The sequence below is a fragment of the Alosa alosa genome, chromosome 8 (assembly GCF_017589495.1).
Source record: "Alosa alosa isolate M-15738 ecotype Scorff River chromosome 8, AALO_Geno_1.1, whole genome shotgun sequence".
In the NCBI taxonomy this organism is placed as follows: Eukaryota; Metazoa; Chordata; class Actinopteri; order Clupeiformes; family Clupeidae; genus Alosa; species Alosa alosa.
In genome coordinates this window covers 5,043,669-5,069,249 of record NC_063196.1, presented here as the reverse complement: position 1 = coordinate 5,069,249, position 25,581 = coordinate 5,043,669, and the positions used below count along the sequence as shown (strand labels likewise).

At 41.8% G+C, this 25,581-nt stretch overlaps 4 protein-coding genes across 6 annotated transcripts in view; 2 read left to right on the top strand and 2 right to left on the bottom strand.

The window, feature by feature from the left end:
- Window positions 1–2,079: 2,079 nt before the first annotated feature.
- tmem179aa (transmembrane protein 179a, genome duplicate A) lies at window positions 2,080–5,619 on the bottom strand. The gene is made up of 4 exons (XM_048250648.1): window positions 5,292–5,619; window positions 4,716–4,853; window positions 4,032–4,110; window positions 2,080–3,189 (listed from the first exon to the last, which is right to left on the bottom strand). Exons 1-4 carry the CDS (start codon window positions 5,591–5,593, stop codon window positions 3,010–3,012), a joined length of 699 nt encoding a protein of 232 aa, XP_048106605.1. The 5' UTR covers window positions 5,594–5,619; the 3' UTR covers window positions 2,080–3,009.
- A 2,120-nt stretch (window positions 5,620–7,739) lies between these two features.
- prph2lb (peripherin 2-like b) lies at window positions 7,740–11,344 on the top strand. The gene is made up of 4 exons (XM_048250609.1): window positions 7,740–7,923; window positions 8,412–9,237; window positions 9,813–10,059; window positions 10,421–11,344. Exons 2-4 carry the CDS (start codon window positions 8,660–8,662, stop codon window positions 10,679–10,681), a joined length of 1,086 nt encoding a protein of 361 aa, XP_048106566.1. The 5' UTR covers window positions 7,740–7,923; window positions 8,412–8,659; the 3' UTR covers window positions 10,682–11,344.
- Window positions 11,345–12,721: 1,377 nt separating this feature from the next.
- On the top strand, window positions 12,722–17,587 carry serpina10a (serpin peptidase inhibitor, clade A (alpha-1 antiproteinase, antitrypsin), member 10a). Of its 2 annotated transcripts, none has more exons than XM_048250255.1 (5): window positions 12,722–12,875; window positions 14,279–14,918; window positions 15,610–15,883; window positions 16,070–16,217; window positions 16,999–17,587. In XM_048250255.1, the coding sequence occupies exons 2-5, from the start codon at window positions 14,321–14,323 to the stop codon at window positions 17,179–17,181; spliced, it is 1,203 nt and encodes a 400-aa protein (XP_048106212.1). In that variant the 5' UTR covers window positions 12,722–12,875; window positions 14,279–14,320; the 3' UTR covers window positions 17,182–17,587. The 2 variants fall into 2 exon arrangements, with proteins under 2 accessions (XP_048106212.1, XP_048106213.1); XM_048250256.1 differs by having other exon boundaries at window positions 12,727–12,875; window positions 14,282–14,918.
- Window positions 17,588–17,701: 114 nt separating this feature from the next.
- ppp4r4 (protein phosphatase 4, regulatory subunit 4) overlaps window positions 17,702–25,581 on the bottom strand; it is a 41,750-nt gene continuing 33,870 nt past the window's right edge. For both annotated transcript variants that reach the window (XM_048250253.1, XM_048250254.1), the window contains exons 17-25: window positions 25,367–25,511; window positions 24,758–24,796; window positions 24,571–24,642; window positions 23,184–23,247; window positions 22,354–22,434; window positions 22,040–22,133; window positions 21,438–21,499; window positions 20,894–21,059; window positions 17,702–18,471 (exon numbers count right to left, since the gene is read on the bottom strand). In XM_048250253.1, the coding sequence (XP_048106210.1) occupies window positions 18,426–18,471; window positions 20,894–21,059; window positions 21,438–21,499; window positions 22,040–22,133; window positions 22,354–22,434; window positions 23,184–23,247; window positions 24,571–24,642; window positions 24,758–24,796; window positions 25,367–25,511 (769 nt within the window). In that variant the 3' untranslated portion in view covers window positions 17,702–18,425. The remainder of the gene's footprint in view (window positions 18,472–20,893; window positions 21,060–21,437; window positions 21,500–22,039; window positions 22,134–22,353; window positions 22,435–23,183; window positions 23,248–24,570; window positions 24,643–24,757; window positions 24,797–25,366; window positions 25,512–25,581) is intronic.

The window sequence follows — 25,581 nt, the reverse complement described above, 5'->3', positions numbered from 1 at the left end:
TTGGCATCTTGCACATTTGGCAAAGCACAATCAATTCTGAAAGATGTATACTGGTTTCGAGCAACATATACTGCCATCCAGGCAATATCTATTCCAGGGAAGACCTTGAATATTTCAGGAAAACAATGGCAAAATGAATTCTGCACATATTTAAATAGTATTTATCCAGAGGAAGAGTCCATGTGCTAAAATGGCCTGTCTGCAGTCCAGATTTGTCAAATTAGGTGCATAATGGAATGAAAAACACGAAGAATGAAGAAGTGAAAAATGAAGAGGTGAAGCAGTACAGTGGTAAACATGCTCCCGTCCCAACTTTTTTTGAAACATGTTGCTGGCATCAAATTCAAAATGAACATATGTTTTCCATTAAATAGTCCAAATTTTCATTTTCAACATTAGATATATTGTCTGTGTCCTTTTTGCTGCTAAATATGGGTTTACGAGACATTTCGTTTTTATTTGCATTTTGCACGTCCCAACTTTTTTCTGTTTTGGGGTTGTATTTATAGTGGCTGGTGAAAGAGTTGAGTGGCTTTCTTTCGGGGGGGGGTGACATGGTTTATAGACTGGTTTATAATTGTTTATGACACATTCATGACAGTGTCATGTCACTCTTATGTAGATACCTTCAAATAAAGTGTAACCCATTTGTTTTAGAATTTTAGATTTCCTTCTGAGGAGAAAAGTAGACATGGAGAAAAGAGGGCATCGAACAGGAAAGAAAGAGCCTCCTCAGCTATGTAGACAGGCAGGTCAAAGGCACGACTACCTGAAAGACAGGTATTACTGTCTTCATTTTCTTCCTTCTCACAGGCAGTTGGGTTACCACTAGAATGGAATGGAAATCTCTACATAATTCTTATTCCACATGCATTTATTTTCTGTGACATTACTTACCTGGTATTACTGACATACCCTATTTCTCACTTGTGTTTTATTTATTTATTCAATTAATTTTCACAACCACTAGCGATGGAGGTTTCAGCTGACTTCAACTCGGCTGACTCCTTCCGTGTCGACACACCATCATGTTTATGTGGACAGGGGCCATTTTGCAGCTCTTAAACTACTTACATGTAAAATGGTGGGGGATCCTCAGGGGTTGTTAAGTGGCAAGCAAGGTGTTAGAAAACAGAATTCATTTTCTGCCTGGTAAAATTTAACAGCCCACTGGTCCTGTTCCTCAGATAGAGGTTATGAACCACTAAGAATCTTTTATTATCCCCCAGTTTCCCTCTCAGTGGAGAGGAATCTGTATAAATATGAGGATTCTGGTTGGGGGGTGCGCAGGGGGTGGGGGGTTTCTGGAAATCTCTTCCTCCAACCTATAGGTTCCCATTATCTCTGTTGATTCCCCATAAAATACGTCCTTGATATCACATGCACAAGGTCTGCTTGCACACCCTAAAAGGTCAACCTGAGCCAGGGTCATTTATTGTTCGTTTTTTTTCTTGGTATTTTTACGGACACAACATAATTCATGATTTTACTTCTGAGTACTAAGTGTAAATTTGAGCATACATTGTCTTACAATACCAGCTCAAAAGAAAACAACCATTGAACAACAGCGGAGGCTTCATTTGTTTTTGTGTCGTATCCCAGTATCATTTCTGACCACAAGATGGCATTATAACACAGTAGTTGGCACCAAACTGCATGCCGGTAAGATTCAGAGCCCAGTTCTAAAACTAGACTAATTTGACTTCAGATAAATTAAATTACTGCGTAACTGAAAATGATTTCAGCATGTTCATCAGATTGATTAAATGGTCTGAAATACAGACATGGGACACCACATTTAGGTGGTTTGTATGATTTGTGAGTGTGGGCCAAAAGGTCATGATTATTGACCAAGGTGTTAACCTCATGGTTGATGCCTCATTTTTCAATTGATCATCACGACCAAAATGTTTAGCATACAGATATCCCAAAGGTAATATAAATGTAATATGTCTCAGATGATGCACCCATTCTTCAAAGTATAACTTCAAAGCCTTCATCTTTGAAAGACTAAATTCACGATTTATTTCGATCTAAATTAAATCAAAGCAAGAAAATTAAACATCTAGAGACATGTAACTCTTTCTTCAAAAGTCTTTAATGATCCATTATTACACTTGGCAGTTTCTTTCTGGAACACAGTCTTGTGACATACACACAGACAAGTGGCCGCACGTAAGCATTTCATTGTGATTGATAAGACAACAGTCTTGTGACATACACACTCATTGTGACCAGCCTAGTTCCCTCACAGTGCATCCATGCCAATTCCACCATTCTTGTAAACCCTGCGCTTATTTTGAATACAGATGTCGCGGCTGAATGAACAAACCCACTGTGGTCATGCAATACTGTAGATTAAGTATCTAAATGTTCCCATTACATTGGAGCGACAATTGGAACAAAGAGATCCTTACAGCTTGTTGGCATACATATGGCAGGTTCTCATAGGCCTACATATGCCAAACTAATCGTGGTATATAAGATGCGGATATATTAGATGTAAGATGGGAGTTTGGGATGGTATGAATAACGAGTAATGATATTTGGGAGAAAAATATGGAAGACTGGCACCCTTGACGCCTGCACCATAATAAAATTTGCTTTGTATGCCAATTGGCTTTCTATCACTATGTGCAGATTAGACAATATGACTAGAATTTAGGGAAAGGAAAGACATTATGTTTTCTCCAGGTTGATTTGACCACTGCTTAGTGCCCCCTCTCTTAGTGCCTATCAACAGACTAGAAATCATGCAAACTACTACAAATAACAAGTGATCCCATTGGAAATGCATTAGTGTCTTTAACTCATTCTATAATCAATGTGGTTGTGGTTAATTAAAGACGAGGCTGTAGAGGGCTATGGGGGGCTCTTTCAATGGGCCTCTGATTACTGATCACGGCCTTCACTGGCCGCGGGGAGGAGGAGGGGGGAGAAGGATTGCGTTGTGGGAAGAAATCTCGATGGAAGAAGGGGAATATCTTTGGGGCTGGGCCGCACACGCGCTCAGATCAGGGCGTTCTTCTCCTCCATGTCGGAGCCGCGGCGAAACGAGCGACCCAGCAGCAGCTCTTTCTCCTGGACCAGGCTGTCGAGGAGGTCCTGTTGGCGGTGGTTGTGGTAGACCTTCAGGAAGGCCAGCACGGTGATGCCCAGCCATGTCAGCCAGGCTGACCACAAGCCGAACTACAAAACAGAGAAAATAAATGGATGCACTCAAAGATATAAACAAAACGAGATATTATACACATAAAACATTGCAAATTATGGGCCTACTCATTTGTGCAGAATATTCTTCAGACTATTTATCATCATATTGTAATGGATATGAAGGATTGTACACTACTGCACATCTCATTTAAATCTCTACTACAGGTTTTATATGTGCTGGAGAAAAACCCTTGTGCCAAAATGCCAATGCCAAAAGACGATTGACTATGCTGTCCTTTGAATTTAAATGAAAATAAAATGCCAACCATTGTTTACCTCTTTGGTTTACTCTGTCACTCTGGGTATATCAGTATTTGTACAGTCTGTACATCCACAACCTGTAGATTGTTTCAGAGACCACCAGAGGGCGAGGGGCTCTACTCTCGGCCTTCGTAGTTACCAGCTGTAAGTGTATGCTGGCTAACTGAACACTCACCTGTTCCTAATCCACAATCACCCCACTGTGTGAGATGTTTTTTTGGAGATAAGGTAACTGATGTGTCCTTTGTAGAGAACAGCTTAGTGACCCTTTCGCTTTCCTAAGAGTTTGCTTCCTGGAGATTGATGTTGACACTTGGATCTGACTTCCTTGGCTTGGACTTGTGAATTATACCTTCCTGTTACTTTAAACAATACTCTTTGTGCGTTAGATCAAATTTAATTAATTCCTTCTTCTTGTGGTTCGGGATGGATTTCATATCTGATAATTCTCCAAAGAACTGTACAATACTGTCTGTGCCGGGATGAGCAGTATCAGCATTCCAATGTAACACTCAAATGGAGAACTCAATCACATCTTGTGCTGTATAGCGGCTTACTTGTGCGATGGCAAACTGGTCGTAGAAGGAGGAGTTGTCCAAACCAAGTTCCAGATCAGTGTCCTGCAGATCCTCACAGCTGCACAGAAGTGAAATACAAAGTAACTCTACAGTGTTCAGGTTACATTACATTACAGTCAATTACAGACCAATGAAGCCGAATTAATTCATTAGAATATGCATGCATATTGTGTGTATTTATAATTCATATTGGAGCAATATAAGAATGTGCTGTCCTGCTTTCTTCCAATAAGACATGCATTACATATTGTCACATAATCCGACATGGTCAGCTATTAAGCATGTTGAAGGATCTCATAAGGATTCCTTCTGAAATGAGGCTCTGGGTCATGCTCAGAGATGTTTTACAAGGCAAAAAGAGACGAAGAGTGGAATAAGCTCTGAACAACAGAAAAAGTACCAAGACCACGTCCAGTAAACAGATGTAGATGACATTCAGTGTTCAACGCATTCATTTACAGTCTGTGTTTATTTATAAACAACCTATATCACAGTACAAATATAGTACTGCAAAATATTTTGTGTAAACACACAAAGCATCAGCTGGAAATATATGATTACTGTATACTGTGGCCTACTGCTGTATGCCTACTGTGTTTCTGTCTTGTGCCTGCATTGAGGTTGTACAGTGCTGTAAGGGGTTGTATTGAGAACACAACCCACCTGCTTGGCATAGCTCCATTCTCAGTGATAGCATCACACCAGGAGCTGAAGCCCACACTTGAAATGGTGCTGGCCACAAACACTACAAACACCACCAGTGAGCTGAGCAGAAGGTTGAGGAAAGCATGAAAGAAAGAACTGAGGAAGAAAAACAGGCTACAATTAGTTAGGTTTAATTACTTAGGCTACTGGCATGATCATCATCACCCTTAGGGTTACATTAGCTAGTTCTGCTCATATCCTCTTGAATTTCCCCATGGGGATCAATAAAGTATCTATCTATCTATCTATCTATCTATCTATCGATTCTCAGCCTTAACATAGGCAATAGGTCAAACCATTGGGAACCCAAAGATGAAAATAGGTTGATTGGATACATTTCATTACTGTTATGTGACATATCGTTTTTTCACGTGAAAATAACATCCTGGAAGGGAACGTAGGATATGGCAGGATATGTAAATCGTGTTGGCTACAGCATCTGCTCAACATGGACATCCCAATCTGCTCCCTATAAATAGCCTCATCGATAGCCTAACTTTAACGACATTTCGTATTTCATGTCAAGTCACTCACTCATCCTGGCCTTTGCAGAGGAAGAACAGGGTTCGCCATGCCTGCACCGCAGATAGAATGAGCGAAACGATGCCGACGAATGTGATGAAACGGCAGGATGTCTCCGGACCCCATTCCTCCACCATGAACCGCTGCTTTCCCACCGTCATATTCTCGTTCTGCCACATTCCCTGAGTGAACAGCAGGCATTTTCCATGAAAGTCATCGCCGTTTTCCGAGAGAGGCACAACGGCAATGAAGCCAAAAAGGAATGCCAAAAAATAGAGGATGCACTGGCCAAAGAGAAAATTGTCAAGGGCCATCTCTCCTCCATTTATTGCCAAACACAAGAGCGCATGCGCGATATAAAAAAGCTGGAAACAGCACCAACATCCCTCTACATCCACAAGCGACTGTATTACTGTAAGCACCCGATTTTGCAAATAAATAAATAATAATAAAAAACATTCTTCTAATTTCTAAAAATAAAAGTAGGCTATAATTTTCATTTGATGTTCTACCGTAATCATTTTGCATCTGTAGGCTACAGTAGGCTAGCCTAGGTTGACTAATTTAATGGCTGTATGTCGATCTCCTTAAACTATTAAACATACCCCCGTAGCCAAACCAATCTAAATTATTCCTTGATTTCTTAATTTAAAGTTTATTTAATGAGGACATCTGTGCTTTTGACCTAAACATTCAGTCTGAGAGGCTGAGCTATTGGCCTACATTTAAAGGTAGGTTTCCAATCAAAATGTACATGTTTCATATAGCCTACACAACTGTCCACTTTCGTTTTTAAAATGTCTTATTCTATATCTTATCTTTTTATTTAAATTAGTTCCATCATGCATCAAATGTGAACTAAACTGAAAGGTGTTTGTTTGTGTTTGCCTATCATTCCCCCTGCTGTCGACCCCAGACGCCTGCATCAAAATCTGTTGTCAGTTTTTTTTTTAACTTGACCTAAAATACAGGAGTACTTGCTTTTAAAAATACTAAGAAGGCCACTCAAATCTAGTGGAGTAAAAGTCACACATTTCTAAAACTTCACTTTCCACCCCTGGCTGTGAGGCATTGCTATTACACATGACAAGGGATGAAATCTAGTTTACTGTTATACACTGCCGTTCAAAGAGTGAACTCTCCAAACACAGGTTATGGCAAGGCATCACAAACTGTGTGATAGTCTGTCTTCAAGATTCCCTTTATCCTGCTTAAATATCCCACCTTATTACCACCAAAGCACCCCCTGACTCATACACTTCCTCCATGTTTGAGAGATGGAGTCAAACATTCCTCCAGCATTTGGTCTGGTCTGGCCATTTGGAATATTCTTCTTTAAGATTCTGAACACCTTTGATTTGTTTGTCCATAACACTTTTTTCCACTCTCCCTCTGTCAGCTATCTGCTGTTGCCCACCTTTTGCCCGTCTGAGATTTTGCTTTTTCTTTACAACTGTCAAGAAGCCATACATCCTGAGGTCACCTCTTCTGTTAATGTTGACATTGGCGTTGTGCAGGTAGCCTACTATTGACTGAAGCTGCCAGTTTAGGACCTCTGAGGCATCTGTTTCTCAAACTGGACACTCTAATATATTTGTCCTCTTGTTCAGTTGTGCACTCCACTCTCTATTCTGGTTAAAGCCCTGATAAAGATATTAGGTCATTTCTATCCACATAGCAGACAAGAATGGAATTTCTATGAAGTGATTCTCAACATGAAGAACAATTTCAGAAACAGTTTTTAGTTATCCCTGTATGCTACTGCAAATTAAACCAAAATCGTTGCATGCCCTGTCCACAGAGTGTGCACATTAGGAATGACCATATGTGCCCTGTCTTGTCTAATCCGTACACACGCATCTCTTTGGCCAGACAATGGCAACACAGCTGGGCACAATGCCAGTTGACCTTGTCTCCTGCATCCCCGTCTAATACTGTACCTGTAGTAGACCTATCGCACGAGATCTACCATGGAAACGGTGCGGGGCAAACCTGGTAGATTAATGACTGTAAAAATCCACAGACTATATATAGATAGATCATAGATAGATATACTTTATTGATCCTAAAATGGAATTTGGAGTGTTGCAGAAGCTATTTATAATAATCACAAAGATGTATCTTTTGCATGCACATAACATGTGAGGTAAAGGAAACACTTACAATAGGCAACATAAAACTATTATACTATTTGAAAATAAAATAAAAGGCCACATGAAGACACATAAATATAACATTGCACCAACTGAAATCACATGATAGATTGACTTTGTGCACTGATGGTAATACATATTCTGAATTTACTAAAAACATATAGGCCTACACTGCCATTCAAAAGTTTGGTGTCACTCATTTCCTTGTTTTGGAGGGGAAACTACTAAGGAAGAGAGAAAAGGGGTGCCTGAATCCCCAGTTGTGATTGGTCCAGTGACAGAGGGCGTGTTTTACTAATTCTGTGAGATAAAGAGATTAGATAGAGTGTTAGAGAGTGATAGCAGGACGAGGAGCCCTCTCTGGCATCATCATCCATTCTTTTCATTGAAAAATGGCGTTTGCGGAAATATTTCAGAGATGTCTCACAAATACAGATAACTGGACTTAAATCCCTCCTGTATCGGACCATGTGAGCACAATACAAGAACAGGTAAGGGCCTGGTTGGTCGCAACTTGACTAGACAAGCTTGACTAGCGGTACTGAGTAAGCAGTAAGATTTCTGTGGTATGGCTAACTTATTATCTTATTTCTATCCTCTCTCTATCTTATTATCTAACGTTATGGAAACATTGAACCATGCACCAGGTATAACCACTAAAATCCCACATGGGATTATGATTTTAATAATATGAACATTAGATTATGTATAAACCTCACCTCAGTATTTATTTAGTTGTCAGTAAATGTTGCTTTATGTTATTTGAAAATAAGCGTTGTTGGTCCATGCAATTGAATTTAGCAACATATGTGGTGTAGTAATCCTGGATCTTTCTAGTGTTACAACAGTTAAACTACTAGGTTGTTACTCCAAGTTCATAAGTTCATGACCAGGGGCTCCAGTACAAATAGTCTTATTATTTGTTATTGAACACACCCCTGAATGTCTCAGTAAATGTTTTTCTCCATCTTGATTTCAGGACTTGTTGTCGTTTTGCTGCTACGGCCAACCTCTTGCCTGTGTAAAAATACCCCAGGACTAAGCCTCTTATGAGGTTCTCTAAAAAACATCTCTCCCCTTCCCCCATCCCCTTTCCTGTCCCTAACTGATCAAAATCCCTGAACCATCTCCTTCCTTCAACTTTGACCTCTCTCCCCATCCCTGGGTGCTTCAGGGGACAAGAGTAGTTTTTTTGTGATCTTTCCCCCCCTCTCCTTCCTAAACAAGATGGCTGTCCTCAAGGTCACATTCACCAAGACCAAGCGTGACAAGCTGGCACAGGTACTCTGGGTGCTGAACTGGGTGTCGGTGATCACAGGTGTCACCCTGTTCAGCCTGGGACTCTTCCTGAAGGTGGAGATCCTCAAACGGCAGGAGGTGATGTCCGACGACATCCACCCCGTCCCCAACATGCTGATAGGCGTGGGCCTGGCCGCGTGCGGCATCAACTTCCTGGGCGGCAAAATCTGCTACGACTGCGTGGACACGACCAAGTTCCTGCGCTGGAAGCTCATCATGCTCCCCTACATCATCTGCACGTTCTTCTTCACGTTCTGCATCCTGGTAGGGGCGCTCATGTGTTGCTTCATGCATTATGAGTTGGAGAGATCCCTCTACCTGGGGTTGCATAACGCTATGCGCTACTACAAGGACACGGACATACCCGGGAGGTGCTACCTGAAGCGCACCGTTGACATGCTGCAGCTCCAGTTTCAGTGCTGCGGAAATGGGGGCTACCGTGACTGGTTCAATGTACAGTGGATCAGCAACCGCTACCTGGACATGAGCAAGAGTGAGGTGGTTGAGTAAGTTGACGAAAACAACAACACCCATAATCCTTTGGGCAAAAGTCTTAGGTCATGAGGACAGATGGCTATTTTGGCTGGATGTCTGAAAACATTTACTGAAGGACTACTTCATAATCTACAATCACTTCTGTTGGTACCTGTGAGAACAATCTTATGAATTAAGACAGTCCTTGTATAAGGGATATATTTAGACCTACAGTGTCTGTTCCATTTACTATAAACTCAAGCAGAAACATTTTAAATTGGTCTCAAGCTTTGTTGTGTAACTTAGTGGATTGCATGAAGATATTTTATAGAATATGAAAAACATAACGATACAAAAGGTTCTTCATGGAGAATGAGCAAATCAGTTATTTCACCTAAATTTGTTATTCATTGAGTGTTATTTATAATTAAATCATGCTCTAGTTTTAAAAATGACTGACTGTCTCAAACAAAACCGACAGCCTGGCCTTTTAGCAATTCACCTTTGAAGCTCTTTTCATTCTCCTTTTCATTCAGTCTCCTCTCTGTCTCTCTTTCTCCTTACCTGTGCCATGCACACTGTGCACTGTTGCCCCTCCATCCTCTAGCCGCCTGAGGAACAACATCCAGGGGAAGTACCTGATGGACAGCGTCCCCTTCAGCTGCTGTAACACGTTCTCGCCGCGGCCCTGCATCCAACACCACGTCACCAACAACTCGGCCCACCACAACTACGACTACCAGACGGAGGAACTCAACCTGTGGCAGAGGGGCTGCCGTCAGGCCCTGCTGGAGTACTACACCAACATTATGCAGTCCATCGCCATCATCGTCATCACCATCTGGCTCTTCGAGGTGCTTGTCAACTCTCCTGTAGGAAGCTACTGAAGATAGATGTCTTAATTCATTTAACTTCTAGGGTTTTATTGAAAACTGAATGAGTAAATTGTGTAAGGGTGTCTGTAGTTTATGTTTTAGATCATTATTGTAGATTACTGAATACTATGTTTAAAGTGACCCATTATTATAGCCTATATGGTTTGTATTTTACATATAAAAATCCTACATAATACTTTAAGATTATAATCTCTTATGGCATTATAAACTCTCAAAGTGAACGCAATAAACACCTGCATGTTCTGTTTTGAAACTAATACTGGGAAGTGAATGTTTCTTGGGTCTTAACCAAGTCATCTGTGTTCTTCATACCTCCCAGCTTTTTGTTCTCACGGGGGTCCGCTACCTCCAGACGGCAATGGAGAACGTTGTGCAGCTTGGGGACCCCGACTCTGAATCTGACGGTTGGATCCTGGAAAACAGTCTGTCAGAAACAGCTCGCTATAACTTCAACATAATCAAGAATCTAGGCAAATGCTGCCACGTTGGGGACGACCCAAATATTGACGTGCCCAGCACTGACCCTGGACAGAATATTCAGGAGACAGGGCCCTCAAGGCAGATACCCCTCCCAAAATGAGCCATTTGGGTAAAAGATTAAAGTATGTGGACCTGTCATTTGGCAGTAAGACCATGGAGAAAAATGGAGTCGTCACTGCAACCATCATGAACATTTCCTTTTCATTTCTGCAGCTAACGCAGGGAGGAGTCACAGCATTGAAGAATTGCAGCTGCCTTTTATATTACATTACATTGGTGTCTACTTTATCTTGACAAGGGAGAGAGAAAGAGTTGTATGGTCTGTTAGAAGTGAAAGCATTTCATATTCTGTACATTCGACTCAATCACTTGCCTGAACTTTATCGTTTTGCCTGTAATTGAATTGATCACAAACAAGTGCGTCTAAAAGGAACACTTGGCAAGGTACTGTAGAAGTAAGTCACGTTACTTTCACTCGTGCCTCCGCTCCTGAAAGATTCACAGGGCATCCTTAAAGACAATCATAAGAGAGTACTCTTCCTCAGAACATACTCAATGTAACTTTTCTTAAAAATCGGCTTTCTTTCTCTGTGCCTTTGAGTACAAAGAGATACTACCATAATATTATATCATAGAATATATTGTTCACTATCAACACAATTCATCTTTTACTGTATTAACCATTCATACAGATTTGCTCTGTAATTATAAAGTACAACAGGTTATATTTTTTTCTGAATAAAAGATCATCAAATACACAAAATACTGAGTTGTTTTTAAATTTGGATATTTTAAAGCCTTGCTTCTGTTATGTTTTGACTTTGCCGCTTATTATCAAGGGTAGCCTACTTGGAAAGAAAGTAAGAAGATCATTTTATGCTATATTTTTGTGAAATCACGACTATGAAGGCTAGGGTAAGTTTAATTAACTATTCAACATAATTAAAGTTACCCTAGCTACGGTTCACTAAGAGGTGCAACTTAGTGTTATTACAATTGAACATCACATCAGCATTAATAAAGTCACAATGACTTGGACTGTGTTTACCTAAGTTATTGGTGTAGATTATACCAAACATTGTATGTTCCCTGGGTCAAGAAAAGTCTTAATTCAAACTGAAACTGATATCTTATATGCTTCTTTTGTATTATCTGTATCAAAAACATGTCTTGCAATTGTCTTGTACATTCTTTTTTATGAGATCCCTTAAATAACTATACTAGATATGCATAAATAAAGAACTGAAATCGTAACATCAAGACATAAATATATTCAATAATATTCACACTGTAGTACATTTATGATGAGTGATGAGTATGGTTTCTTTTCATTTAGTCTATATATGGCATAACTCCAACTAAACCATAAGTGTCAAACTAGAAATACAACCCTCCCTTTTTTAAAATACATTTGTCTCAGTTAGGTGTACTTGCTTTTTCTTGTCTTGATTGATTGAAAAGGTTACCATGTCCACATAGTCTCCTACATCAACAGCGTAATCCTTGGGTTAAGGAGATTCCCAGCACTTAGGTCTCAATCCATCCAAGAGCCATACATCCAATTACACATCCTGAGACCAGAGATGACACATTTGCTACCTCTGCCAATGTGGTTGACCTCGTAAAAGCATAAAACAGCATATGTTTTAGGATCCCATCTTAAATTGTAGGCCCGTTGACTCGTTGAACACACAACCTAACTCTACTGACCATATTCATCGTGTTTAATAATTAGGCCTATTTTTGTAGGACTAGCATTTATTGCCACCTAGTGGCTGCTATATTCCACCCACACTAGTTTTCCATCATATGGAGAAGGCAACTATATGAGTTAATGAAAGTAGTATTTTGCCATTGTCACATCATATGCAAGCTATTAGATAGGGACCTAGGCATGCATGCAGCTATTTATGTAGTTTTCCAGGTAAAGCCTTTTCATATGGCTAGATTCTTTGCACATTTGATATGCTGGTGTATTTATTAGCCTATAATATAGGCTAGACTGTAGGCTGTAGTTTGTTTAGGTTCAGAAAATAAAATAGAAATCCCTTGCAGACAAAATATGATCAGTATATTACCCCTTACAGCCCATGCGTGATATGACGTATGGAACCTTCGCGAATACGGATACATCACGAACTGCACGTACCTAACGGTGTTTGCGTAGGTTGTTTAGACTCTCGCTCATCAATGGTCAGATGCGCGAGATGCAAAGGATGTTGCTGCGTATATTGTAGTAGACCATAGTTTTACATGGGAGCGGACCGCGCCTGGAACCTATTAACTTGATCAAGGTAGGCATTTTCTTAATATTATTAAGACTAGGCTACCCTATGTGTTGTGTTTTTCAGAAGTAGTGATAACGATTCATTAGCCACTAGGTGCGGTTGTGAAACCGTATTGAACCTCAGATGAAATTGCGTCTTTCATATCTAGATAGGCCTAAGTCGACGGTTAAAAATATTGTTTCAAGATGTAGGCTATCATCATAGCCTAATGCCATATCCTATCTTCGCCGAATTGTCATTAGGTTGGTGAAAAAAGGACAGGCTGTCGCCGCTTATTACATAACGGTAGTCATGAAAAAGTCGTTTCTAGCAAGTGCGATGACATTAGATCTTTAGGCCTACAGTGTTGGATTGGTCGCGTACCGGGCTTTTGGTCATCAGAGTCTATCCACATAGGACTACTATAGCCTATAGGCCTTTATTTGGCTCACTGATCCGTGATCAGCTCAAAGAGTAGGCTGCTGTTGTGATGGAGTTACTGTGAAAGTAGCAAGTCATTATTTGGCATCCATTCTCCATTCGACAGCGAGTTTATTAGACTAAGGTGTTGACATTTTACTATTTTGGGTATCATGACTACAATGTGTAAAAATGTATTATTATTTATTATTCTTTTCTCTCTTTTTGTAAATTAGTCTTTGCCTCCCACACCCCACTTTCTTTAATATTGACATTATTTCTGTTTTTCTTTTCACAATGTTACCATATTCTTATGTCTCTAGTCCATTAAGTCTGCAGTTGATTACATGAAGCCCAGGGCCCCCTAAAGATAATCAATCTTCAGTCTGAGGGTTAACCGACAAAACTGCCTCAGCGTTGGTACCAACACAAATACACTTGCACTTTGGTTCATTAAACAACGCGGAGTGAGCAAAGTCCTTCTTCTGAACACTACAGCTGGCTTTGGAGCAGAGGGGTTGACTCTAGCCCCTGAATTGAGGTGGGCCTACATTTGTGTAAAAGCCCTCCCACAGACAGAACAGGGTCCAGAACAGGGCCTGTAACTTTGAGCTATACACCTTCTGGACACTTACATGTAGGCCCTAAGTGTTCAGTCCATACCATGTCGGTATACTGGTCATTCCTCAGCTGATATAACTTAAGTCTGGGCTCAAAATTGCAAGACTAGGGGTGGAATCGTGAATGTCAGGAATATATTTGTAATTTACTGAATAGTATATATCTAGCATATATCTGTCATATAAACATTTTCTTTTAAAGAAAGTATTATTTGACAGAGTTTGAATCAATGAATGCTTTTTCTGTGGCATTACCACATGCCAACAAAATGGACTTAAACAGTGAATGCTCTATTGTGGATGCTCATGTTCTCATAAATGAAACATTACCTCTTACAGCAGGGGCAGCTTTATTCCATTAGCCTTTATGTTCTCTTTGCTGTTTCCCAGAAGTCTCTCTCTCCCACCTCCATCAGCCTAATTGCCAAGCGGATGTGGGTTAATATGGCTGCCATCCACTTGCTGCTGGGCACTGTACTCCTGGCTGTGAACTCAGTTGCCCAGACCCCCGGAGATGACGCCGAACAGCTCAGCCTAAAGAATGCCGAATTTGGTACCAGTCTGTACCGCAGAGTTGCTGGCACCACCGATGGGAACGTGGTGGTGTCGCCCTTGAGCCTGACCCTGGGTCTGGCCGCCTTGGTCGAGGGCGCCGGGGCCCAGACCCGCGAGCAGCTCATCAACACCCTGCAGCTGGGCCCACTGCAGAAGGCCGACGCTCCCGACAGTCTCCCCCAGCTCCTGCAGACCCTCCAGGCGGACTTGGAAAAGGATGCCGCCATCAGATACGACCAGGGCTCCGCTCTGTTTGCCACGCAGCAGGTCCAAGTGGAGACCGCGTTCAAAGATCGGGTGAAGCAGTTCTTCCAGACAGAAACACAGAATGTCGACTTCAGTAAAACAGAGGCTGCCATGACCACGATAAATGACTACTTCCGTACCAAGACTGGGGAGAAGATCCGAGAGGTGGTGTCTCCAACCATGAACGCCAACACACAGCTGATGCTGGTCAATGCTGCCTTCTTCAAAGGTGAGTGGGTCAAAGGTCATATACTGATAATGGGTTAGCAAGGACAGTCATGACTGTTTATACGGTCACTGTTAACACTAGATTTGAGTAAAGTGTCTTTGTATGGTTTCTTATCCTCAGTGATATACAGAATTTCAGTAAAATACAGTATGTTGGTAAGATGTATGTAAAGAATATGGTGTGCTCGTGTACAGTTACACTTAAATACAGTTGAAAAACCTTGTGGTAATTTTAGATACAGTCTTTTTAGCAAAGAGAGGGAGGATTGGTATACCCTGGATCAACTAAATATAAAACATCTACACTACCAAAGAGCAGTCAACCAGAGTTGAGTGCTCACACACACACACAAACACATGTACACACACACACACACAGGCCTCCCTCATACTTGTCCTTCATACATCTCATCCCTCATACACATGCCTTTGATGGCCTTCCGGCAAGCCATGCCACCTCAGACACAATACAGTATGAAGCAATTGGTTACATACTAGGCCAGCGCAGGAGAATACATCCACCCTCTAACTTTATCCTAAATCTAAAAGGTTACTCTACACAAGAGAGCCAGGCTTTCTGGTATGGCTGTCGAGGATTTCTCAGCATAACAGTGTTACATGTTTGTTTGTTTGTTTTTTTATGACAAATAACATAATAACAGGAACATCTTCTCATCTCTTGCTTATGGTAGGCCAGTGGGTTCTCCCTTTCAACGCCAGCTTTACCCAGGATGAGCGCTTCTACGTCGACAAGTACCACATCGTCCAGGTGCCCATGATGTTCCGCTCCGATAAATACCACCTGGCATATGACCCCGAGCTCAAAGTGGGCATTCTTAAACTGCCCAGCTCAGGAGGGGCAGCCATGCTTGTCGTTTACCCTGATGAAGGTGTTGACATCACCTCCATTGATGACGAACTGTATGCCAAAACATACCTGGACTGGTTGAAGAAGCTAAAGAGGACGTGAGTGCATTTTGCGTCTGTGTACGATTTGGTGGCATAGATGTTCCTATGGGGTTATTGACATAAATATTGTAGGTAGATGGATTGGTCGAGTCACAGGCTTTAGTCATCAGAGTCTATCCACAGGCCTTTATTTGGCCCACTTTTGCTTATTCTGAAGAGGCCTCTGTGTATTTACCCACACAGGAGATTGGAGGTCCAGCTGCCACGCTTCTCTCTCCTGCAGTCCTACTCCCTGAAGGCGGGCCTGGCCAACATGGGCATGCCAGATGTATTCCAGGGCAACGCTGACCTGTCCATCCTCAGCAAGAGCCAGGGCCTGAAGCTGGATGAGGTACCAGTGTAACACTACACAATAATTGTTTTAAAATGTCACGTAAACGTACGGTGTGTTTCTCTACCTTTGAGTTTAAGGCGGTGATCACACTAGAAATAATAAAGTGCCAGCGGTAAGCATAAACACAACGCTCAGACCATAATAAGTTCTATCTCGTTCCTAAGTTACACAAATGGTCTACGTTCTATTGCCTAAACTGACAATTGAATACGCTCGCATTACACCTTTGAAAGTTGAACCAAGTTCAACGCTCAGCTTGTTCAACGCTAGCGCTAAGCTGCCACTCAAACTATTACGCTGCCTAACCATAGCAAACAATAGGACATCTGCCGCTTGCAGCTGGTCAATGTGATCCCTGCCTAAAGGTATATCTGCCCTGGCCACATGCCAGCTGAAAGGAGGAACTAAAGAGAGGTGGAAGGAATAATAAAAAAGAAATCATTTTATTTATCAATAAAATGGGTTATGATTAAAGCAGAAAGAATACAAATTTACATAAAGAAATTGAAGAAAAATATATACTAGCACATATGAATTAAATGTGCATCAAATATTATATTTGTATTTTTAGTGTGTTTTGGAAACACATAATGGGGGGAAAGTGACTTAAAAGTGTATGAAAAGGTTTATCAGAAAAGAAAATGTAGGGGGAAAAGTGACCAGTTGAGAAGTGAGTGACTGATGTCATGCTGTCGTTATCCTGCAATGACGTGACCATACACATACGTCATCCATAGCTGACAGGACATTCACTAACCACCATCCTCTACACCCCTAGGTTGTGCAGAAGACTGCCATCGAGGTGGATGAGACCGGGTCACAGCCAGACTCAGCCCCTGCAGACACCGGCAGCTTGCCACCGCGACTCACCATCAACAGGCCCTTCCTCTTCCTCATCTACCACGAGCCCACCAAGAACCTGCTCCTTGTAGGAAGAGTGGTCGACCCCACCAAGAACTGAATGCGTGAGATGCCTGCTCACTACACACTGTTAAACTATAGTGATAACAAGTGCACACACTGTACACCCGGGCTGTATAATATTACTTAAGTAACTTTCATGATGTATGCATATTCAGTATTGACATTTGTCTACTTCCAGTGTTAGCAGGCTGATTGATATATACATGTAACAAAAATGGACACTATAAATAGTAGTGTTATTATTCCTGCATATCCCTTACTGTACATCATGTATGTTTTAATAGCTTTGTATTGTTCACTATTCAAACTCCTGCTCAGTTCATGTGAAGCTTTGGGACAAACAGATTGGATATTGAGGACTGTTGTGCTATTTAAATGTGGATGTGAAATGTGTGTGGAATTTCCACATTCAGAATAAAAAATAAAAGATTTAGTGGAATGAACATTATGGTGAGGTCATGCTTCTCGGTACCTTCACCGTTCTAAAGATAACTGTGTCTTGCCCGTGTTTGTGTGAGTGTGAAGACGGCTCATTAGGAAGGTGACACATACAGTACTCAGCGAGGGTCTTCTGTTTATTGATTGGGTGGTGTGGGCACGAATCACTCTGATGCTGTGGAACACCAGGCACAATCTCATTGGTCGAGAAGGGAAAAGTTCTTGAGCTCATAGGAGTGCTGTGGTGTCAGCAAGGCGATACGACTCATAAAAATTACATGGAGCTGGGTTTTTTTTTTCTTTTTCTATTGTTTTGTTCTTCTTGCCCGACTAGGAAATATAAAACAAAGAAGAAAAAGACTTTGCAAAGCATGCTATAATACAAGAAAAAAAAATCAAATGAGCCAATAAATAAAATACATCCATTTGCTCCTCCATACACGACGCTTTGTGACATTTCTTTCCACTTTTTTTCAATTTGCTTGTCAAACAAATGTTACAAATATTTTTTGAGTAAGGCAGAGATGGATCAATGTCAAACTGTTTTGTTTGGCGCGCTGAAAAAAAAAACTTTAAAACACCTCTGATGTTCCCCGTCCCCCTCACACTCTCTTCCTCTCTTTCTCTCTCACTCTCTCTTTGTTTAACACAGCTGGGTCTGTGTCCTCAGTCCATTTTCTCCAGCATCCCTTTAGAGTGGAGGGTGGGGGTGGGGGACATGGATGTGACGCAAGATGACATGAAGCTCCAACCAGGGGATATATTGGCCACTAGGTTCCCGTCTCATGACGTGACGGTTGGGGGAGGCAGAAATCTTTCCAGCACCTTCAGCGGCTGTCCCGATCATTCCCTCCCGGACTGCATTCCGAACGAGTTGGACTTTCTTTGACTGTGAGAAAACAGAGATGGAAGTATTAGTAACTAATACTTTAGTGGCTACTACTACTTTTTTCTCATTCAAAAGTCATTCTATATACTCTACCAAGTAGCTCAATGACATCCGTTTACACCAATATCTCACATCGTATAAAATGGATAGCTGCATTTTATACCCACTCTCCACTCCCCTCATAAACAATACTCAGGCTAGTATAGCGACATAAAAGCCACTGCAATTTCATTGTATTACTACCATTGTGGTAGTGTACTGGCTAAGGAGCTGGGCTAGCATGAAGTAGCCTGAAAAGTTGTGGGTTCAATTCCCAGGTTCCATTGTTGTGCCCTTGAGCAGGGCTGCGACTTTCTCCGGGGACAATGGCCCTTGTAATATAATTGCCAAAAGCTAGCAGACTCTAGCAGACGCTTTTTGGATAAAAGCGTTTGATAAATAAATAAATGTACGTTTGCAAGAACAGAACACAGTTCTGCCATCAGACGGCATGTAAATCTGACCACCACCGGTCAATTTTACTTAACACTTTGAGTGCCATTGTGTTTTTGTTCCCATGCGTGGAGTGCCGTCCCATGCGTGGAAACGCAATATTGCGTGTTTAGTTTTTTTTTTTTTTTATTACAAAAATAGACACTAACACACCTTATGTGCGATTTTGGGAACTCTATGATGAATAGAACTGAAATAGAGGACGATCGAAAACTCATGAAAACGCACGACCTGGACATTTTATCTGGACATTTTATCATAACTCGGCTTTTCATGGTTGCCGCTTTGGGTCGAATTAGTGACGCATGCATGTCAGGTCAAAACAAGGCCATTTATTTTCGTGGGTTTATCACTAGGTGGCAGTCTCCCCAGGTCTCGCTAGGTCACTTCCCGGAAACTTTACTGGCAACACTTCATATTTCATAAAATACGCTATATCTCAATTTCTAGAAAAATATTTTGATTAAAACTAGCCACTGTTTAGCTTAAAGTCTCACCTTTCAGATGATTTAGATTGTTGGCACTTCCAAAAAACAGCGTGGCATTCAAAGTGTTAAGTTGTTTAAAGGTGCCCTGCCACACGTATTTCATTACTTTGTGGTAATGTCAAAGATGGTTGATTACGAAGATACTTCCTAAGAGGCCATTTCCTGTCCCGGCAATGTATGCAAATAGGGTAGCAGTAGTACCGCCCGCCCGAGGGGGCACTATCCCCCATTTATGCAGTGATTGGGCTCCCTTTTTAACATTGAGGTCTATGGCAGAATCCAAGAATTTACCAGAATTTGTCAAAGCCTTATTTTTCTGAACAATAGATGCACATTTCGGACACGGTATCATGATCTCCAAACCCTCCTCCCCATTTCAGGAGAATGTTGTGAAAGTATGACCCTCCAGTCGGGAGAAAATCAACATTAATGAAGGTGTACACCAAGTTTGTTTTGTACTCCGGCTTCTGTCTGGCGTGGAACCGAGGCGTTCCAACGTCTGTCATACGTCAGTGGCACGCCCCTGTGCAGGCGGGGACTGAACCAGAGCTCTGACTGAACTCCACTTTGCCCTCATAGACATGAACTAGGACGACCCATCTTGCTACACATTAATTATCTTTGGTAATGTCTGAAGTTCTACTGTACCATGGACTCTGTAACATTTTACTGTGGAAAAAATGCCTTCGTTACCTTGTTTCAAGCCATTCTAGCGTGGTATAGAAAGCCTGCAGGAAGACTCAGCTCGATTTGCTCCAGTTCTCATTAATATTCAATGAGCTAAGCTGCTTGTCTCTGATTGGCTAACAGCTAGTCGGTTTTGTCCATAACATGACAGCTGTTATCAACTAATTTTAGCTAGCTAGGCTAGCGAGTGCATTAAACCTGTATAACACTTCCTTGAGTTGACCATAACAATTTACTTACGGATTGGGCACTGGTCGTAGACTGCTGCGATGGTAGCCTACTGCTCCAGGTTTCAACAGCAACCTTTTTGCAAAGCCTGTGGTATTGTTCCAAAAAATAAACTGAAGCCATTTGATCCTCAACTCTGGGTTCTTGGGCAAAATGCATTGTTGAAGTTCTATTCGTGCATAGCGCACAAGCCCGTTATTCAGCCATCCTTGCATACGAAAACTGTCACAGAGCTAGACGAATTCTGTGGGCACGGTCTCAACTGGGCGAGCTCATGAATAGTAAAGAGCTCAATCAATTCCACGTCAAACTTTTGCTTTTGCAATTGGCCTGATTTCTCCGCTTTTCAGTGGCTAGAGCTGACAGAGGAGGTAGCAGTTCATTTTCACATTCACAACATAGTACAAACACATATGGACCTAACATATGTCAAAAAATACAAGTAAAAACGGTTTTGTGTGGCAGGGCACCTTTAAGAAATGCAGATCTCCATATGAACCTTATCAAACCTGCTATACATTACGCACATGGAGAGCTTCCTGGACTGCGTGTCCTTGCCCCCGTTTCCACGGTGATCCACAGAGCTGGACGTGTTGCTGCGGATGAGGACGGGCATGGAGGAGGTGGATGGGGTCGGGGACAGTGAGGACGACGAGGACGCCACACTGTAGTGGTGGGGCCGCATCGTGTCATCTGTGGGCAATGAGAGAGAGAGAGAGAGAGAGAGAGAGAGAGAGAGAGAGAAAGAGAGATGGGGTGGAGTGACCGGCGGAGGCCTCTATGCAGGCTTGCTCTGTTGTCACCTGGCATTTACCTGGCAGCCTAGTCATTACAGTAATCTCGTTGGTCTTCATTTGCTTAGTTCAGACATCTAGTCTAACATCTGAAGATGTGCACTCCGAAATCACGCCAGGAGAGGAATGTTTTTTGCAGAAGCAGGACTAATCTAACCTGAAAACTGTATGAAATTGGGTTTTGCAATTGCAAGAGGAGTGACAGTCATCTATTCTTAATTTCATACATTGCACAGAGGTCACCAGACATTTCATTAAAAGAAAAAAAAACATTTACCATTCACTGCTAGCATGGAGCTCTTCCCAGAGCCAGGACAACTTCCAGACTCTTTCACTTTTCTGAAGAGAAATAGGACAACAATGAGCTCTCTCTCTCTCACCAACTAACTAACTAATGGGAAAGCCTTTGCTTTCCTGTTATGCATGTGAAACAGCAGCTGAATGCATCTCTGTTCTGGAGGCTCAGTGTATTGGCGCTTCACACCAGAGCCCTCTCATGGGTTCCAAAAGCTTTTGCTTGAGAGAAAAAATAAAACACATTGGCATGCAAAACACACAGCGAGCTCATAAACTGAGCTAGATGACATTTTATGTGGCTATTTCACATTGCAGCAGTGTACATTACAAAAAAATAGCTATTCGAGTGCACAATATATCCATCATTACCCAGCATTAATATTCAGCTGATTTGGTAAGAATTCTTTAGTTAAATATATGCCTATATCAATTCAGTGTGTCATGAAGTATTTGCTGAATAATTACCCTTAGAGTGCACTATGTGACTCATACAGTTGAAAAAAACACATTTGACTTGGCAGGATGTTCTTAAGCTGTACTACATACTGTATGCATGGAGAGGCTACAGTACACATTGCTTACAGAGTTTTGTCTGAAGAGTTGGACATCTTGGGGGTGGTGGGATGACTACTGAGGGAACGACTCCGGGCTAGTTTGGCCTTCCTCATCTCTTTACCTTGAAACATACAACTATCATTACCAACAGCATTCTGCATCTTCATCATGAACACAATCATTCAATCCCATAGACACAATCATTATTGCAATCTTACTCGTCATACCCTCAAGCTAGTCTGTATTGGAACAGCAAGTATGTTTCCCATAAATATTCAGGATTTTGGCTTAAAATACTATAGGATTCGTTTAAGAATATGGGATGGGAAAGCACTCCTCACCGGCTGACGTGGATAGCGTTGCTCCTGACGTGGACCCTGACATTCCTTTACTCCCCGACAGCCCTGTCTTACTGTCTCTTCCTGCAGATGGCATCAGGCACATGGTTCAGAACAACAGAGCACTCCAAATAAATATACAACTCCGACAGCTCACCTGTAAACTACCATACCACTAGCCTCAGGAGAGCAGGTGTGAGTTTGTGAAGAGAGTACGCTGTATGTTTGAAGATGAGTCATTGAAGATGTTGTATTGTGAGTGGCCAGAGTCGACGGTAACAGAGCTAGAGCTCTTCACGCACACCACACCACTATTTCACAAAAGCACCTCTCACTTCTGTCCATTTAAGTTTGATCCAGAGCTGCTTGTTAAAGCTTCGCCTTCGTTAGGCACTGGATTGGTTGAGGGTGTTCCACTATGCATGCAAACTCCTTCCACACCGATTTAGACCAAACCCTCACAGTTGCCCTCAAGGCGTGTAATAAAATACAGAATCTGGTTACACTGGACTAACTGAACACTGGACCCGGTTACACTGGACTAACTGAACACTGGACCCGGTTACACTGGACTAACTGAACACTGGACCCGGTTACACTGGACTCTAAAAGACATGAAATAGTGTTGTGCAGAATTGAAAGGGACATATCAATTTAATCCAGTAACAGGCTGGGTTATAAAGGGACGACTCTTGCTCAACTCACATAATGGGACTTGACATGATGTCAAACACAGTTAAATAGACATTTCATTTTCATGCAGTAGCCAGATGAGAGCTACAGTACTTCTCCTCTTGTCTCTGCTCTGAGGTGGTGGTGGTGGTGGGACTCACGTTTCTTTTCGATGTGCTTCTCGCCCACCAGCTTGGCTTCACTCTGCTGTCGCTCCAGCATTTCCTGTGAGGAGGGAAAAAAAGAGGATCCGTTCCAAAAATAACACTTGAGAAAATTCAAAATGTGAGCGGACCAAAGAGGTTGCACAAGGCACACCATCTGTTTCTTCGGCAGCGACCGTGTGTGTATGTGTGTGTGTGTGTGGTCTGTGAGACATTCAGTGGAAAGATATGCTTAAAAAGGAGCTTTTCTGAATAGCTCATCACAGCAGATGTTGCGTAACACACTGAATACAGGCATAGTGTTCTCAACATAATAGGTCAACTTGCATCTATCAAGTCATTATATTTTCTTTTTGAGTTGTTTGTGTAGAGGTGATACAGACATGCAAGATGTATGTTGCAAATTGGAAATATATGGAAAATTTGTCAAATATGGGCATATAAAGCACACACATATTTGAATGGACACACTCAATGTTCCAAACTAATTTATTTAGCCTGCATCTGCTCTCAGCCTGATAATATGCTGCCAAAACTACACTATATTATCCCAGCAAAGAGTGGCAGGAAGTGATTTGATTGTTAATTCCGACGTCACAGGCCCAACAGCTCTTTTGTCCAAAAACATTTACTAGCGCAGCCAGCCGGTTTTCACAACCTGTAAACCTTCACCGTCACCTCCATCTTTAAAAAAAAAACTGAAAAAACTCTAACAGAGTAATTAGTGTAGCTGTGCAGCCAGATGATATAATCAAGGGTGACGTCATGGCTTCCACAAGAAATGGGATTTGATTAGGTTGAGGCAACAACTGAGTAGTAGAATGACAATTTTCTTACATTACATTACATTACGTTACATTACATTTGGCTGACGCATTTTTAGCCAAAGCGACTAACAACATGGTAAACAGTTTAAGCTTTTTAAAGCAATTCTCTCAACAATTTTAGTACAATTTAAAAAAGGTAGAGTACAATAAGAATAAGTGCATCAGGGAGTGCTGTTTTTAAAGAGTTCTAGTCAGGTGGATCTGCAAGACTGAAGAGCTCGGTCTTTAGGAGTTTTTTTCTTAAAGGCTACTCTGAATAGCGAAAAAAAAAAAACCTGTTTCTTCTACTGGCTATGGAATATAACAAGCGTCTCTGGGACCAGTTAGACTCAGAAAAACAATTAACGGCACATTACTGCATCACGACATAACAACCGGATTGGGATCAGGAAGTGACTGTGAATCGTAATTGAGCCCGGGTCCCCGTGAGCTCATGGATCCAAATCCACTTGCGCCACAGCCTCCCCCATGATGTTACCATTGTAAAATGCTATTCTTTATACCACAGTTCTCCAAACCAGTTGCTGTTGACAACATCCAAAAAGTGCCTGTCATACCATCTCCAGCAACAGCGCCTCCTCCTTCTCTTTCTTCTGGTCCAGCAGATCTCTTTCGTGCCGTTTGTGGTACTAGAAAAGAATATGGTGGGCTTTTTAAATAAATAATATCCCTTTACAGATGTATAAAGGCTGGAGGGCGCAGACAACATGTGGATCTCAAACACATGTAATACAGAATACTAACCGGTTCAGTGATTTCCATCTTGTCCAACTCTAGCACTATCTAAAAGCAAGAAAAAAGCTTTATACTCTGAGTAGATAGGGTCTCTCCATCATGAACCACAAAGACACCGTGCCATGTTTTACACCAATAAATAAGTAATTCTGTCCTGGGTGGTGTCTGAATGCCTATTAAACCTTAAACCATCCACATCTTTCATATCATAACCTCATCGCCTTATAATCTTTGTACTGAATAACTCCATACCTCACTTAAGTTTTAAAGTACAGGCCAGACTCATTACTTTTACGGCAATAATGTTTTTAGTGTGTTTAGTACACCAAAATACCCTATAATAAATTGATACACCTTGTTTAGTATATCAAGGTACCGCCTCAGACCTTAGGATACAGGTCCTGTACACACAGTGCACTCGATCATTGAGGAATGTGCAGGCATGAGGTTTTTCCAGTGGAGGTTGCAGAGGAGTAACTCCCGGTATGTTACTAAATTAGCCTCCCACATTAAACACTACATTCTAGCAGTGCGTAGTACTCTGTCTAACTTTACACAGTTTTGCGCCATGTTAGAAAAATAAGCGCTGACTGTGTTGTCAAGCGCGCTGTGGCGTACCTTGCGTATGGTGGCCACCACGTCCTTGTCCTTCTCCCGGCACAGCAGTTTCCGCACGCAGAACTCCAGCTGCTGGAGCAGGTGCTTGTCTGCGGGCAGCCGGATGGTGGAGCGCAGCCTGGGCAGCATGTGGCACAGCTTATACCTGCAGGGCAGAGCAGAGCCACACAGCTACAGGAAAATTGGTCAAATCTAGCAAGTAGGAAAGTTTAAGT